Source organism: Neofelis nebulosa, chromosome 17 (assembly GCF_028018385.1).
Source record: "Neofelis nebulosa isolate mNeoNeb1 chromosome 17, mNeoNeb1.pri, whole genome shotgun sequence".
Taxonomy (NCBI): Eukaryota; Metazoa; Chordata; class Mammalia; order Carnivora; family Felidae; genus Neofelis; species Neofelis nebulosa.
In genome coordinates, this window is record NC_080798.1 from 61,154,871 (window position 1) to 61,168,985 (window position 14,115).

A 14,115-nucleotide genomic window follows, 5' to 3' on the forward strand; every position below is an offset into this window, starting at 1 on the left:
GAACTCACACAGCCACAGGGTCTCACTGCAGAGCAAGGCGCCCCCGGTCCCCGGGCGCCCAGATCCAGCCATGCCCGCAGCCTGTCCCCCACTTACCAGCTCTGCGCTGAACTCAGGCAGCATCACACAGGTGGCACCCACCCAGAGGGGACACAGCAGCTTGTTGACCACGCCGTGCACGTGGTGGAGCGGGAGACTGTGGAGGATCACGTCGTCCTTAGTCCACGCCCACTTGTGGACCAGCCCCGTCACCTGTGGGACGAAGGCACGGCCTCAGATGGGAAGGAAGCCACCAGGCTGGGGCAGGGAGGAGAGGGGAGGGGATGGGAGGAGGGGAGGGGATGGGAGGAGGGGAGGGGATGGGAGGAGGGGAGGGGATGGGAGGAGAGGAGGGGATGGGAGGAGAGGAGGGGAGGGGAGAAGAGGAGGGGAGGGGAGGGGAGGGGAGGGGAGGAGGGGAGGGGAGGGGAGGGGAGGGGAGGGGAAAAGGGGAGGGGAGGGGAAAAGGGGAGGGGGGGGAGGAGGAGAGGGGAGGGGAGGAGGGGAGGGGAGGGGGGATAGGGGAGGGGGGAGGGGGGAGGGGGGAGGGGGGGAGGGGAGGAGGGGAGGAGGGGAGGAGGGGAGGGGAGGGCAGGGGAGGGCAGGGGAGGGGCAGCTCCCACTCTGGTGCCCGGTGCCCAGTCCTTCACGGCTTCTGAAGGTGACGGTGGCCTCGTGACCATGGTCTGCTGGCTCACGTGACGACCCCCGTGTCCAAGAGCAGAGCTGGACACGGCCAGGGCTTTAGTGTGGGGGTCCCAAGTCCCCTGCATGTGCCCGTGGTGGCTCCCCCCGCCCCCGCCCCGCCCCCGGCAGTCAGGGTGCAGTTCTGACTCCGGCAGGCCCTGGGACTCCGGGCCTCGGCAGAGTCTGGCCGCCCACCCTCCACCGCCTGGTGCGGCACTGCCCTCACCCCAGCTGAACCGTCACAGAACCCGGAGCTGGGTTTCCTGCCACAACCTTGGCTTTCAGTGAGAAGCAGTGTGGGACACCCCGCTTTGAACGTTCTCAAGATCGCCAGTGGGAACGTCGTCCTGCACACCTCAGTGACCGCTACGGGCAAACCCACGTGACCCGCTCGCCCCTTTGCAAACATCAGCCGAGGGATGGGGTCTCCTCAGACACAGAGTATGTCTTGCAGGGGAGACAGAAAACACATCGTGACACCCTGCCTGCAGTCAGCCCGGACTCAGTTTACCCCGACGTACAGGACCGCTTTGGGCCAAGACTTAACCACTTCACCTTCGTGGTCCTGAGCATCGGTTCTATTTTATTGCTCCTAGCGTGTAAGTGTCTTTATCATCCACGCAAACGGTTTCCGGAAGTAGGAAGGATGTAAATTAAAGGTAAACAAAGCGGCTGGCGAGTTTCCCAGGGATGCCGAGGCCACAGAACACAAAAGTCACACCCAAGATGTGGGGTCCACGAGTTCCTGTTTTCAGGTTTCCCAAAGAAGCCCCATTTCAGGTGCCAATCACGCGTCTCGAACATTCGCCTCACGGCTGCTCTCCCCGAAACCCCTCAACGTCACGTGTCGGGGCACGTTCGGTCTCTCGCTTGCGGCACGGCCCCACGGAGCCCCTCGGGGGGCCGCCAGGTCCCCCTACACCCGAGTGAGCCCCCTTTCCCAGAGCCGCCCCACCCGGGGTGGCGGGGCGGGCGGTCACGTCTCGCCGTGTGCTGTCGGCAGGGTCAGTAGGACGGGGGCAGCCGCGAGAGGCCCCCCCAGAAAAGGACAGGAAAGCCGGACCGACCCCAGGGGCCCCAGCACAACGGCGTGCGAGCACTCACCATGGCCCTGATGTTGTGATGAGTGCTCAGGACGCCCTTGGGCCTCCCTGTGGTCCCGCTGGTGTAGATGATCATGGCACCTCGGTCTCTCCAGTTCTGCTCCGGCACCCGCCACTCGCCGGGCGCCTCGGCCGCCGCACCGTAGACCGTGGGCGGGAGGGGCAGCAGTGGGACCCCCAGCCTCCCGACCACCGGGCCCAGCAGCTCCACATACTCCCGGCCGGCAAGGACCACGGCGCTCCGGGAGTCCCGGATGACATACTCCAGCTCGGCCTGCGGGTGCTTCCTGTAGAGGGGGACAGCGACGCCCCCGCTCATCCACGAGGCCCACTGCGCGACCACGTAGGAGACGTCGTTGGAGCACATGAAGGAGACCCTCTCCTCCTGGAGGTCCCCGCCGGCACACCCGAGGAGCCGGCACAGCTCCCGGGACAGGCGGAGGCTGTGGTGGTAGAGGTCCTTGTACGTGTGGCGGCCATGCCGGTCAACGAGGGCAATCCGGTCCCCGAAGGCCAGGGCCCGGCTGAACACGGGGGCACTCCTGTCCGAACAGGCCGCCGGGGCCGTGTGCAGGGGGCTGCCTCGTCTGCATCTCACGGGAGCCGGCCGCCGGGAGGCCGCAGCACAGAGCAGGCGCCGGAGGGACATCACGGGTGGGGGGCAGCACCGCACCCACAAACGTCCAAGTGGATTTACCTGGGGCGGGGCCGGGAGAGAGAGGGTGCCACAGGTTACCGCCGCCAGCGCGGGGGTGGAATTGCCCAGATGGCGTCGGCCGGTCCCCGGGCACCAGCTGACATCCTGAACCGAACGCCACCGCGACACGGCTCCTTCGGGACCCACTGCCCAGGGCCCCGGCCTCGTACTTGCTCGTTAAAGGACCTCAAAAATGCAGTTTCTAAAACAACTAACCTAGGCAAAAACCAAGGAAAAGCAAGTTCAAGGCCCTTCAAGTAAATTCCGAATAACTTACTGCCTGGAGAATTACTAGCTACGAGGAGGGAGCACCGAGGGCCGCTGAGCACCTGTTCTCTGTGCCCCCCGCGGGCGCAGCCTGGAGGCCGGGGCACCCGGAACCCACACACAGGCCGCGCTTCGGCTCCGCACACACCCCTCCCTGGAGCACGGTCCGGAACGCGGCGGCCTGCAGAGGCCCAGACAAAGTGAGTCTGCGGGTCTCAGGTGCGTCAGTCTGGGTTTAAGCCGGAGGGGACTCTTCCCTCTCCGTCAGAATCAGGACCCCGGGGCCAGGAGAAGGAAGAGCCCTCCGGGAGGGGCTGTGGCCGGCTGACTTCCCCCTGCACTTGTGCTGAGCGCCCAGAGAGGGGACCCTCCTGCAGCAGGCCGCTGGCTCGGCTCTGGGCCACCACCTCCTGGGGACAGCCAGGGGCGTCAGCACTTAGCAGGAGAGGGCGCAGGCTTTCAAGACTGCTTCCGCTGGACCGCAGTTTAGAGCTGAAGTTCAGCTCAATTCCAGGGGTCAGGAGCCCACCTGCTACCTGGAGCCTCTGCCACCAGCACGACCGGAAGACTCCAGCAGCGACCGTTCGCTCTGGGTCGAAATCCCCAATTTCGCACTCCTTCAGCTCTCACTGCTCCTCACTGTGCCCCCCTCCCTGGGCGCAGCCCGCGGCCTCTGCCCCTTCTGGGCTCTGGGTCGCCGGCAGTGAAAATGCACCTCCCGCACTAGGATGTGTTTGCGCCCCGTAACCCCCTTCGGCTGCGGCCGGGCTGCTCAGTGGGCAAGGAAACCACCTCGGACTTACTTCACACAAAGAAACTTCCAAGGTGCCCAGCCCCCAAGTCAGAGACAGAGCCCAGCCCAGCCCACGCCCCCCCCATCCCGGAAGAGCCTCCCGCCCCCAGGCTGAGCCTCCCATCCCAGCCAAGCCCACCAGAGCCCACAGCCGGTCAGGAGGCATGAGCCCAACCAATGACCGCACACCGCCCGGTCCCTGGAGGGTGGGGTGGGGGAGGACAGGCACAGGGACCCCAGAGGGCACCTCTGCATGTGCCACAGGCTGACGGGATGCCTGCCGTCCAACAACACTAACAGAAGCTGTACATCTTGCCCCCTTCCCAGCAGGCCCAGCAAAACGGAGACCAGGAGGGGCCCAGGCGCCCCCACCGCCTCCCCCATGCTCTGTCTCTCACTCTCTCCCCCCACTCCCCCTGCTCAGCAAGTTCTCCCCCTGACAAACCCTGGCTTTACTCTCATTCACATTCATTCCCCCACCACAGGGGAAGACTAATGTGTTATTGTTTGTTACACGAAGGAAACGGTTTTGTTCTCTGTTCTTAATTTAAAAACCAATTATACACAACACTTTATAATTACCCAACAAAACAAACAGGCTGCGGGAGTGTGAACCGTGCTTTGTGCGAGCCCCTGAGCCCCTCGGCAAGCAAGCGGTGCGCCAGGCAGTGTGGGGGCCCCGTGCAGTGTGGCAGGCCGAGGCTTTCTCCTGCGGCCTGGGGGCTCCGCAGGGCGGCTCTGGGCAGCCTGGCGGGGGGCCTGCTCCAGCAGCCACCAGGGGGGACCCCGCCCGCACCGCAGGCCTTTCGGGACCCCCTCAGCTCCCGCTGCTGGCGGAGGCCCCGGGCGAGTCCGCCTTAACAGTCCACGGCCTCCATCCGCCTAAGGGTCGGTTCTCAAACATACTGGACCCCACGCTATTTCCAGATGAAAGAGGCAGTCGTTCAAAGCCCCCGTGTCCTATGACTTCTCTGGGTCCTTGTCCTGCCCTCTTCCCGTGGGTCAGAGGCGGATCCGTGGCTGGGTGTGCACGTCTGCTACTATGACGAAATCCAACAACTGGTAAGGAGAGAGCTGGGCTCAATCAGAGAAAACAGTAAATGTGATAAACATTTCAGAGACGCCAGTTTCGGAGAGAAAGTAAGCTCGCGAAGAACAAAGCAGGGTAGCTTTGACAGGTTTCCTTTCCTCACTTCTAGCAAATTCTTCTCTATTAGCCGTAGTGGCCAGAGGGAAAAGAAAAGAGTCTGCAAACAGAAAGCCTGCTACCAGGCATTTCTGGGCCACACGGAGGCTGGCTCTTCTGCGGGACAGCACAGGACAGGTGCTCAGGGCGCTAGCTGGGGGTGCTAGGGAACGGAGCACCCCAGCAGCCGCCAACAGCTGCCTCTTCCACCTCTGTCCCCAGGAGGCACCAGAGGGGGTGTCAGGCGTGGGGCCGTGACTGCAGCCACAGAAATCCACGCCACTTTCCGTTCATCCACATCTGCTCCCACGTCTCCCCTCCAGGCCCTCAAAGAACAGACGCCTCCTGCCTCCCTGTCACTGGGAGATGGGGGTATGCTGCCTGCGTGTCCCGGGGTCCCAGGAGCTGCGCCACCCCAGGGGCAGACGGCACTCAGAAGCTGGAGTCTGAGCCCTTGGACCCCGTGCCCTGGGGTCAGTCCTGAGAACCGGAAAGCAGCGCTGAGCCCACCCTCCCTCCCTCGCCGGGGCCTCAGCTGGCCCCGTAAACAGGGCTGGGGACGGACGGGGCAATGGCCCCAAGAGGCAGACATCTGACTTCCACCCAACAGGCTTCACCAGCCACAAGCCAGGCTGCCCCAGGGCATCGACTCAGCCACCCAAAAGGATACTTCACAGTCAGCTCAAGATGAGCCCAAAAAGCCCCAGAAAACACAAGCCCTGTGTTCCCACAGTGGTATTTTTAAAGCATAGCCTCAGAAAATACTCGAGACGTGCACCACGATGCACAAACGGGATGTTCGCTGCCATGTTATTTACGATACGGAAAACTGGGACTCAACCAGAGGGTCCAGAAGAGGTTTAAGGAGATCAGGGTGAGCACGGGGTGCTGGGGTCCCAGCCCAGCTGTGGAGGGCGCGTGCTGACCGCCAGGAAGCGTCCTGCAATGCCACTGAGGGAGAAAATGGTTGCAGCTGAGAAGCCTTGAAGGCAGACACCAGGTGATCGGGGGGTTGTGGGAATCAGGTGATTCTTGGCTCCTCTCAGTGCTTCCCAATTTTCTCCAATTTTTCTGAAATGAGCACGTACAACTTTTACAGTCCAGTGTTTTAAAAGCCTAATAAATGTCATTTAGTTTCTAAAAGTGGAGATGGTCCAGGGGCACCTGGGTGGCTCAGTCGGTTGAGCGCCGACTTCGGCTCAGGTCATGATCTCGCGGTCCGTGAGTTCGAGCCCAGCATCGGGACCCTGTGCTGACAGCTCGGAGCCCGGAGCCTGTTTCAGATTCTGTGTCTCCCTCTCTCTGCCCCTCCCCCATTCATGCTCTGTCTCTCTCTGTCTCAAAAATGAATAGGGGCGCCTGGGTGGCGCAGTCGGTTAAGCGTCCGACTTCAGCCAGGTCACGATCTCGCGGTCCGTGAGTTCGAGCCCCGCGTCAGGCTCTGGGCTGACGGCTCGGAGCCTGGAGCCTGTTTCCGATTCTGTGTCTCCCTCTCTCTCTGCCCCTCCCCCGTTCATGCTCTGTCTCTCTCTGTCCCAAAAATAAAATAAAAAACGTTGAAAAAAAAAAATTAAAAAAAAAAAATGAATAAAAACTTTAAAAAAAAAAATAAATAAATAAAAATAAAAGTGGAGATGGTCCAACTGCAGCATTGTTTTCTTCTACACAAAAGAGACAAAAATATTAAACCATTTGTTTTGGATGGTGGGTCTGCAGGGTGTCTGTAACTCTCCATAGCTCTTTAATTTCTCAAAATGATAGAAGCAAATAAAAAGGAGACAACAGCGTTTTTCCTTCAGTTAAAACTGCTGGTTCGTAAGAGGCTTGTCCAGACGTGAAAACATCGGTGCCGATGAAGCAGCTCCTGCGGCGGCCGCGTGGACGGTGACACACTAGGCATCTCCCGCTACCAGTCTGAGCGGCCGGCGGCCGGCGAGACCAGGACAGGTGCCGTGAGTGGAGGGCTCCTGGAAGCACGGCCTCAGGCCGGAATCGCCGCAGCTAAGGTAAGAAGGTAAGAAGGAGCCCGCCGGGCAAATGTCCGGGGAAGGAGACACGGGGCGCACGTACTGGGCTCCCAGGGGGTAGTTCGTGGAGCAGATTCTGAGACGTGGCCCTCCCAGGGCTCACCAGGGGGCCTCACAGCAAAAATTACTTTTCATTTGGGGAAATACTGCCAGAGTCCCCTCCAGAGAGGATGCGCTAATTTATTCTGGCACCAGACCTTCAAGACGGCTTTTAAGTCGCCCACGTAAGTGACCCTGAAATGACTCATCATGAACTCTCGTAGACAGGGCTAGTCTTCAAGATCAGGGGATCAGGGCCCCGACGGGAACAGGCAAAAACATACCTCTATCCAGGGCAGATGACTGTGTGTCATCCTCCTGGGCACCTTTGGGTCCAGAAGGACCAACAGACCCTTCAGGAAGACAGCCCCACCTTCCAGCCACAGGGGCCTCCACCACCCCCAGTGGCTCAGCTTCGACTGCCACTGCCACCAAGTAAACGCAGTCAGGCCACGGGTTCTCCCTGTCTCAACGACCCAGCTCCACGAAATTGCTCTTGGGTCACCAGCCGGCCCCAGATGGCCACAGGCACCGGGCTGCGATGTGGCAGGATCCCGGCCAAAGACCAGAGGAACCTGCATTTTGGTTTTCTTCTCCCAGGACACGCTGCTTTCAGGTTCCTCCAGCGATGACAAGCCCAGCCCGAGACCCCACAGAGGCCGCTGGTTATGCTCACCACCCAGACTCTCCCACGGAACCGAAGCCCGCGGGGCATCAGGAAGGTGGTGGGGTCACACCCATGGCTCAGAGCACAGGCTCCAGAGTCAGCACAGGCCTGCCCCGGGGCCTCTGCTCCTCCCCCCTGGTTTCTGCACCTGCCTAAGCCTTCACTTCCCTTTGGTTACAAGGCCTGCGTGCAGCCTGTGCAGGAAGGACCCAGGGGCCCCGCAGCAGGAATCACTTCCTGAGTGACACTTGCATTCAAACGAGGGTGGCTGCTTTCTAAATGAGTAAGAGCGCACGTGACGGCCCCCAGAACCCGAAAGTCTGTATTTCTAAGTAACAGGCATCACGGTGCGTCCAGGACCACTACCGTCAAATCAAAAAACCCAAAGGGGGAAAGTCAGGCTCGAACCCGGATCCGTATCAGGAAGTAAAATACTGTTTCAAAAGTGCCGCCTGGAGGCGTGACACGGGCCCAGGCCGCGTTCCACCCGGCTGATTCGGTGCGCCCTTTGGGCACGGCCCCGCACCTCGCGGCGGCCGGCCGCCGCAGCCACCACCCGAGGCGCCAAGACGCTCAATGGCAGCAGCGCGGCCCTGGTGCCCCCGCAGACACCTGCCCCCTGGGGGCGGCGACGCAGCCATTCCGCGGCGTGACGGGCGCTCCCACCGCTGACTTCTCGTCCCTCCCCGGCTGGCGCCCCACTCATCGCCTCTCAGAGCCCGGCTGCTCAGCCGGGCGGCCCCGCACCCTGGGCGCCCGCCGCACGCAGCAGGCAGCGAGGACGACGCGCAGGGGGCGCGGGCACCTCAGGCCCGGCGGAGACGGGAATGATTTACTTTACACGCGGCGACCCGGCGACCCCGGCCCGGAGGCCGAGCACGGACAGCGGGCGCCCGGCCCCCTCCCCCCCGCCTCGGCACGGCCGCCGGCGCTCGGCCCAGGCGCCCCCGCGGCGCGCGGCCGAGGAGGCGGGGCCGGGACGCGGAGGCCTGCGCGCGGGGACGCCTGCGGGGCCGGGGACGGCGGGCTCTACCTCGGCCCGCGCGGCGCTCGCTCCTCCTCCTCCGGCTCGCGCTCCTCCTCCGCCTCCCCTCGGGCCGGAACCGGAACCGCGGCTGCGCGCGCACCCCGCGTCCGGCGCCGGAGCGCGTCCACCCCCACCCTCCCGGCGCGTGCGGCGCCGCGGCGGCGGGTTCCGGGCGCGAACGTTCCCGGCGCCGACAGCGGGAGGCGCCCGCCGGGAGGGTGTTCGCTGTAACCTCGGCCGGTGGACTAGACACCCGGCCGCTGGGCTCCCGACTGGACCAGAGCGTCTCAAAACTGTAGCTACCGGCGGGGCGTGACGGGGCTCGGCTGCGCCACCGCTGCGGGTGTTTGAACTCGGGGCGAGAGTCCGTTCGTTTGGCTGAAACGTGTGATTTTTTTTCTAAAGTAAAAAACAAACGCACGCAAGCTGTGCGGTCCAGCGGTGTGTGGGCGCAGGTCGTCCTGGATCGTGCACGGCCCTCACTGCGGTCGATCCTCCCGGGAGGACGGCGCTGGACCTGGGGCCGCGGGGACTCACGGGTGGCGCTGGACCTGGGGGCGCGGGGGACATGGGGACACGGGTGGCGCTGGAGCAGGGGTGGCGCGTGGGTGACACAGGGGGCGCGGGACCTGGGAGTGCAGGAGGCACGGGGACACACTGGTGGCGCGGGACCTGGAGCAGGGTGACAGGGGTGGCGCGTGGGGGCCCAGGGGCAGGGGCCCAAACCTTCCCGGCTGTGGCGCAGAAGAGGGGAGCCCCGTTCTCTGTCAGGAACGTTCCGGACACTCAAGGGAGCTCCTGGAGAAGGAGAATGCCATGGCCCAAGGGAAGAGGGGCTGGGGATCCCCCAAAGACAGAAAAAAAAAAAAAAAAAAAAGACTAGGAGGTGGAAAACCCGGGAGGAAAGATAAGGAAATGGGCCCATCCAGAAGGTCCTATATGAAAAACAGTAGTTTTGGGGAGGGAGAGCGGAGAAGGCAGAAATCATCAAAGAAATTCATGACAACGAGCACCTTCTGGGTGGAGGGCCACAGAGTGCCTGGTACAGTGAGTGCACGCAGACTTGGGTCCCTGGTCGCAGATCCCAGCTGCCTGACGTCTCACTTGTGTGTTCCAGAGGGCCGAACACCTGACATGGCCCACCTGAACTGGGTCTTTCCTGTTAATGGGCTGAGTGTTTATGTCCCCCTAAAATGCATATGTTGAAACTAACACCCAATGGGATGGTACCAGGAGGTGACCCTTGGGAGGCGCTTAGGCCACGAGTGGCTTCCTGCCTTTACAACAGAGGTCCCAGGGAGCTCCCTCGCCCTTCGCCATGCAAGGACGCAGCCAGACGGTCATCTGTGAACCGGGAAGCGGGTCCTCGTCAGACACTGAGTCAGCCGGCACCTTGGTCCGCAGCTTCCAGCCTCCAGGGCTGTGGTTTCCGAGCCCCCATCTGTGGTTCCCCGTTTCAGCTGCGGGAGGACTGTCTTAACACTTCCCCTGCCGCCTGCCCAGCTCACCGCTGTTCCGGGACCTCGGTCATGTAGACTCCTCCTTCCTTTCCACCTCACGTCCAGTCCTGGTCACTTCTCCTTCAGAGTCCCTCAGGAGCCAGCCCCTTCCCACCAGCCACCGTGCAGCCACCCCAGGGGCCCTGGGAAACCCTCATCTCACATCCAGATTACTGATCTAGCCTCCTCCTGGTCTCCCCGCTCGCACTGCCCCCACCCCCCTACCAGCTGCCTGTTTCCAGCGCAGCAGCCAAGTGGCCCAGTGAGAACCTGAGTCCGATCCCAGCTTCCCCCCTGGTCCCATTCCCACTGCTGCAGAGACCTGCACCTGACAGGTGGGAGTGGTCATTCCCTGCCCCCCGCCCCAAGATGAAACTGATGGAATTTCTTTTAAAAAAGCGCCCAACATTTATTTGTTTTTGAGAGACAGAGACAGGGAACAAGCAGGGGAGGAGCAGAGAGAGGGAGACAGAATCCGAAGCAGGCTCCGGGCTCCGAGCTGTCAGCCCAGCGGAGCTGTGGATGCGGAGCTCCAACCCACGAACCGTGAGATCATGACCTGAGCCGAGGTCGGATGTTCAACCGACTGAGCCACCCAGGCGCCCCTAAACTGATGGAATTTCTGTGTTTGCTCCTTTGAGAGGAGATTCGAACAATCGAGGCAGAGTTTGGGCACAGAAAACCGATCAAGAGAAAGGGTGGTGATCCACGCAGGGAAAACGGGCAGACGTACAGCCACGGCAGAGAAATCGTGTTCTAGAAGGCCGTTCCCTAAAGCGCTTACAGGCTTACGTTTACACCGTGAGCAGTAGCTGCACACATTGATGTTGACCTAACCAAGTCCATGGCCGCTTCTCAGGGAGGGACGGGTGTGGTGGGAGAGATGAGCACTGGGCGTCCACAGCAGGAGCAGACAGTGACAGGGAGCACCACGGAGGCTCTGCAGGCACGCGGAGGTAATCAGCGTTGCCTCTGGTGGGCGGGAAGGGGACGGTGGTCTCTCAAACTGTGTAACTGATAAACAGACTGTAAAATGATTTCTAAAGGGGGAGGGGGCAAGGAAGCCCTTCGTGTAAACTTCACGGGTCCTCTGAGCCCTCAGCAGCCCCTGCCCAGCACTGCCACTGTGGCTGTGTTCTTGCCTCTGGCCCCTAAACACACCGAGGGCCCCCTAGGGAGGGCTTTCCACCAAGCACAGAGGGGGAGGGGTCACTGTCTACACATAAATCCTCCTCACCACGGCTCCACCCTCCCCTGAGTGGCACAGGACCCTAAGTGCGTCCGCGGCCTCCCCTTGGCCTGGCAGTTCACGGGACAGACGGGTGGGTGTCTGTGCGGGTGCCCGTGCCCCCCAGGCCTGCTCTAGGCGCAGAGACGAAGACAGAGCCCCTCGCCCTCCTGTAACTTACACGCTCGCAGGGGAAGCGGAGAGAGCAGTGAATAAACAGACACACCAAGTAATGTGCCGTGTGACATGTGGACTGAGCGGTTGTGTCCCCCCACAATTCACATGTTGAAGCTCTGCCCCTTATGTTAAGAAGTGGGGCCTTTGCAAGGCAATTAGGACAGATGAGTGTGTGAAGTGCAGCCCACAATGAGGAGAGCTGGGAGAGCTTGCCTCCTCTCTGCTCTCCGCCGAGCGAGGACACAAGCAGGTGACAGGTACCCGCCAGGTAGCCGGTTGTCACCAGGCACTGGACGAGCCGGCACTCTCGTCATAGGCGTTGGGCTATAGGTGACGTTTTGTTAGAGCTGCCGGGCTGGCTGAGGCGGACGGCCCGTGCCCTGAAGAATCGAGCCAGGCGAGGTGACCGGAAGGCTTTCAGACACGGAGGCCCCAGGGCCCCCGCCAGTGGGTGCCCTGAGCCGCGACGGAGGGCAGTAGGGGCAGGGAGCTGTGTGACTGGCAAAGGGCTGCGTTGTGCCCGTTCTGCAGGTGAGGAAACTGAGGCTCAGAGAAGTCATCGTGTGTCCTTGCTCCTGCCAAGTGACGGAGCTGGGATCTCGAGCTCAGAACCCACGTCCCGCCCCCTCTGCCCCACGCCTCCCTCCTCCCCACGGCTGTGAAGCTGAATGAACAGCCCGACACGTGTCCCCTTTGCTTAAAATCAGACTCCACCCCACATAACAACAACTCCCATAAAGAATGAGTCATCTGGGGCGCCTGGGTGGCGCAGTCGGTTAAGCGTCCGACTTCAGCCAGGTCACGATCTCGCGGTCCGTGAGTTCGAGCCCCGCGTCGGGCTCTGGGCTGATGGCTCGGAGCCTGGAGCCTGTTTCCGATTCTGTGTCTCCCTCTCTCTCTGCCCCTCCCCCGTTCATGCTCTGTCTCTCTCTGTCCCAAAAACTAAATAAAAAACGTTGAAAAAAAAATTTTTTAATAAAAAAGAATGAGTCATCTGCACAAGCTATGTCCCCAGAGATGTTCATGGCCGTGCTACTCGCGACAGCCACAAGCCAGGATACAACTCATTAGGGGGCCAGAATAACGAGACGCTGTGTCTCCAATGAAAGGAGAAGAGTGAAGCTGTACAGAAACCTAGAATTACTGATAATGATCTACGGTTGAATAAAGATAGCACGAACATACTTTCTTAAATCCTAACGTAAAAATAGAACCCAAGGCGCCTTGGTGACTCGGTTGGGTGTCCAACTTCAGCTCAGGTCACGATCTCACAGTTCATGAGTTCGAGCCCCGCGTCGGGCTCTGTGCTGACAGCTTGGAGCCTGGAGCCTTCTTCCGATTCTCTGTCTCCCTCTCCCTCTGCCCCTCCCCCGCTCGCACTCTGTGTCTCTCTTAAAAAAAAAATAAACATTAAAATTTAAATTAGAGCCCCAAATTGCACGTGCGGTAGGATTCCCCACTATGTGTGTGGACAAAGCAGGCGGGACAGCGTGAGGAGTGGAGGCATCCGTCTTCCGAAGGCAGGAGCTCCTGCAGTCGCCCTCAGCGATGCCCGGTGAGCCCACGCATGCACCTTCGAACTGGTGGGGAGCTGGCCCCACACGTAAAAGAGCTGAGGGTCCCAGAGCCGGCAGGCCCGTGTCCGGGGGGAGGGGAGCCCCTCACCCCCCAGAGGGAGGTCCCACCTGTTGTGGACCTGGCTGCACGTGGATCTGACCCCGGGAGGAGGGGTGCCCTCGGGAGGGAGCCTCGGGTGGGCAGGGCCTCCACGCCAGGCTGTTCGCCTGCTCCTGCTTCCGATAGGGAGCCCCCGAGAACGTGACGGGGTGCGGTTGGTGTCTGAGGCCTCTCGTCCCCGCTCAGTCCCCCTGCTAGGAGGTACATGGCAGGACACTCGCAGCTGCCCCTGGACACTAGGCACTGTCACTGTTCATCAGCGGCTCGGGCAGCAGCCCCTCCACACAGGCCCCAGAGCAGGTGCTCAGGGGGCGGACGTCAGGTCACGAGCTAACACACCATGAGCCCTGTGGACAGGCCCACGAGCGAGGCACCGAGGCCTCCCGTCTGCGGCCGCGGGAACAGCCACCCTGGAGGTGGTTCCTCCAGCCCCGTTCGGGCCTCCAGATGAGCCGGCGGCCCCTGCTGACCTTCGGGGCCACCGGCCGGGGAGGCCCCGAGCCAGGCCGCCCGGCTGAGATGCGCCCACACGCCTGACCCCAGAGGCCGTGAGAGATAACAAACGTGTGGGATTTTAAATTTTTTTTTTTTTCAACGTTTTTTTATTTATTTTTTTTGGGACAGAGAGAGACAGAGCATGAACGGGGGAGGGGCAGAGAGAGAGGGAGACACAGAATCGGAAACAGGCTCCAGGCTCCGAGCCATCGGCCCAGAGCCCGACGCGGGGCTCGAACTCACGGACCACGAGATCGTGACCTGGCTGAAGTCGGACGCTTAACCGACTGCGCCACCCAGGCGCCCCAATAACAAACGTGTGGGATTTTAAGCCACGAAGTTCTGGGGTGATTTGAACACAACTGCTTCCGTCACCTGTAGCTGTGTGACCTTGGGGGCAAATTAACCTCTCTGGGTCCGTTTCTACCTGCGATAAGAATGCCCACTTCCGGGGCGCCTGGGTGGCGCAGTCGGTTAAGCGTCCGACTTCAGCCAGGTCACGATCTC

General features: G+C 61.6%; 1 protein-coding gene across 1 annotated transcript in view; it reads right to left on the reverse strand.

Moving 5' to 3' along the window:
- Positions 1-8,146, reverse strand: part of LOC131499216 (uncharacterized) — a 12,773-nt gene extending 4,627 nt beyond the window's left edge. The window contains exons 1-7 of the mRNA XM_058707049.1: positions 8,032-8,146; positions 5,699-5,754; positions 4,856-4,984; positions 3,135-3,203; positions 2,856-2,974; positions 1,831-2,695; positions 9-252 (exon numbers count right to left, since the gene is read on the reverse strand). Coding sequence (XP_058563032.1) covers positions 9-252; positions 1,831-2,695; positions 2,856-2,974; positions 3,135-3,203; positions 4,856-4,984; positions 5,699-5,754; positions 8,032-8,146 — 1,597 coding nt within the window. The remainder of the gene's footprint in view (positions 1-8; positions 253-1,830; positions 2,696-2,855; positions 2,975-3,134; positions 3,204-4,855; positions 4,985-5,698; positions 5,755-8,031) is intronic.
- Positions 8,147-14,115: the final 5,969 nt, after the last annotated feature.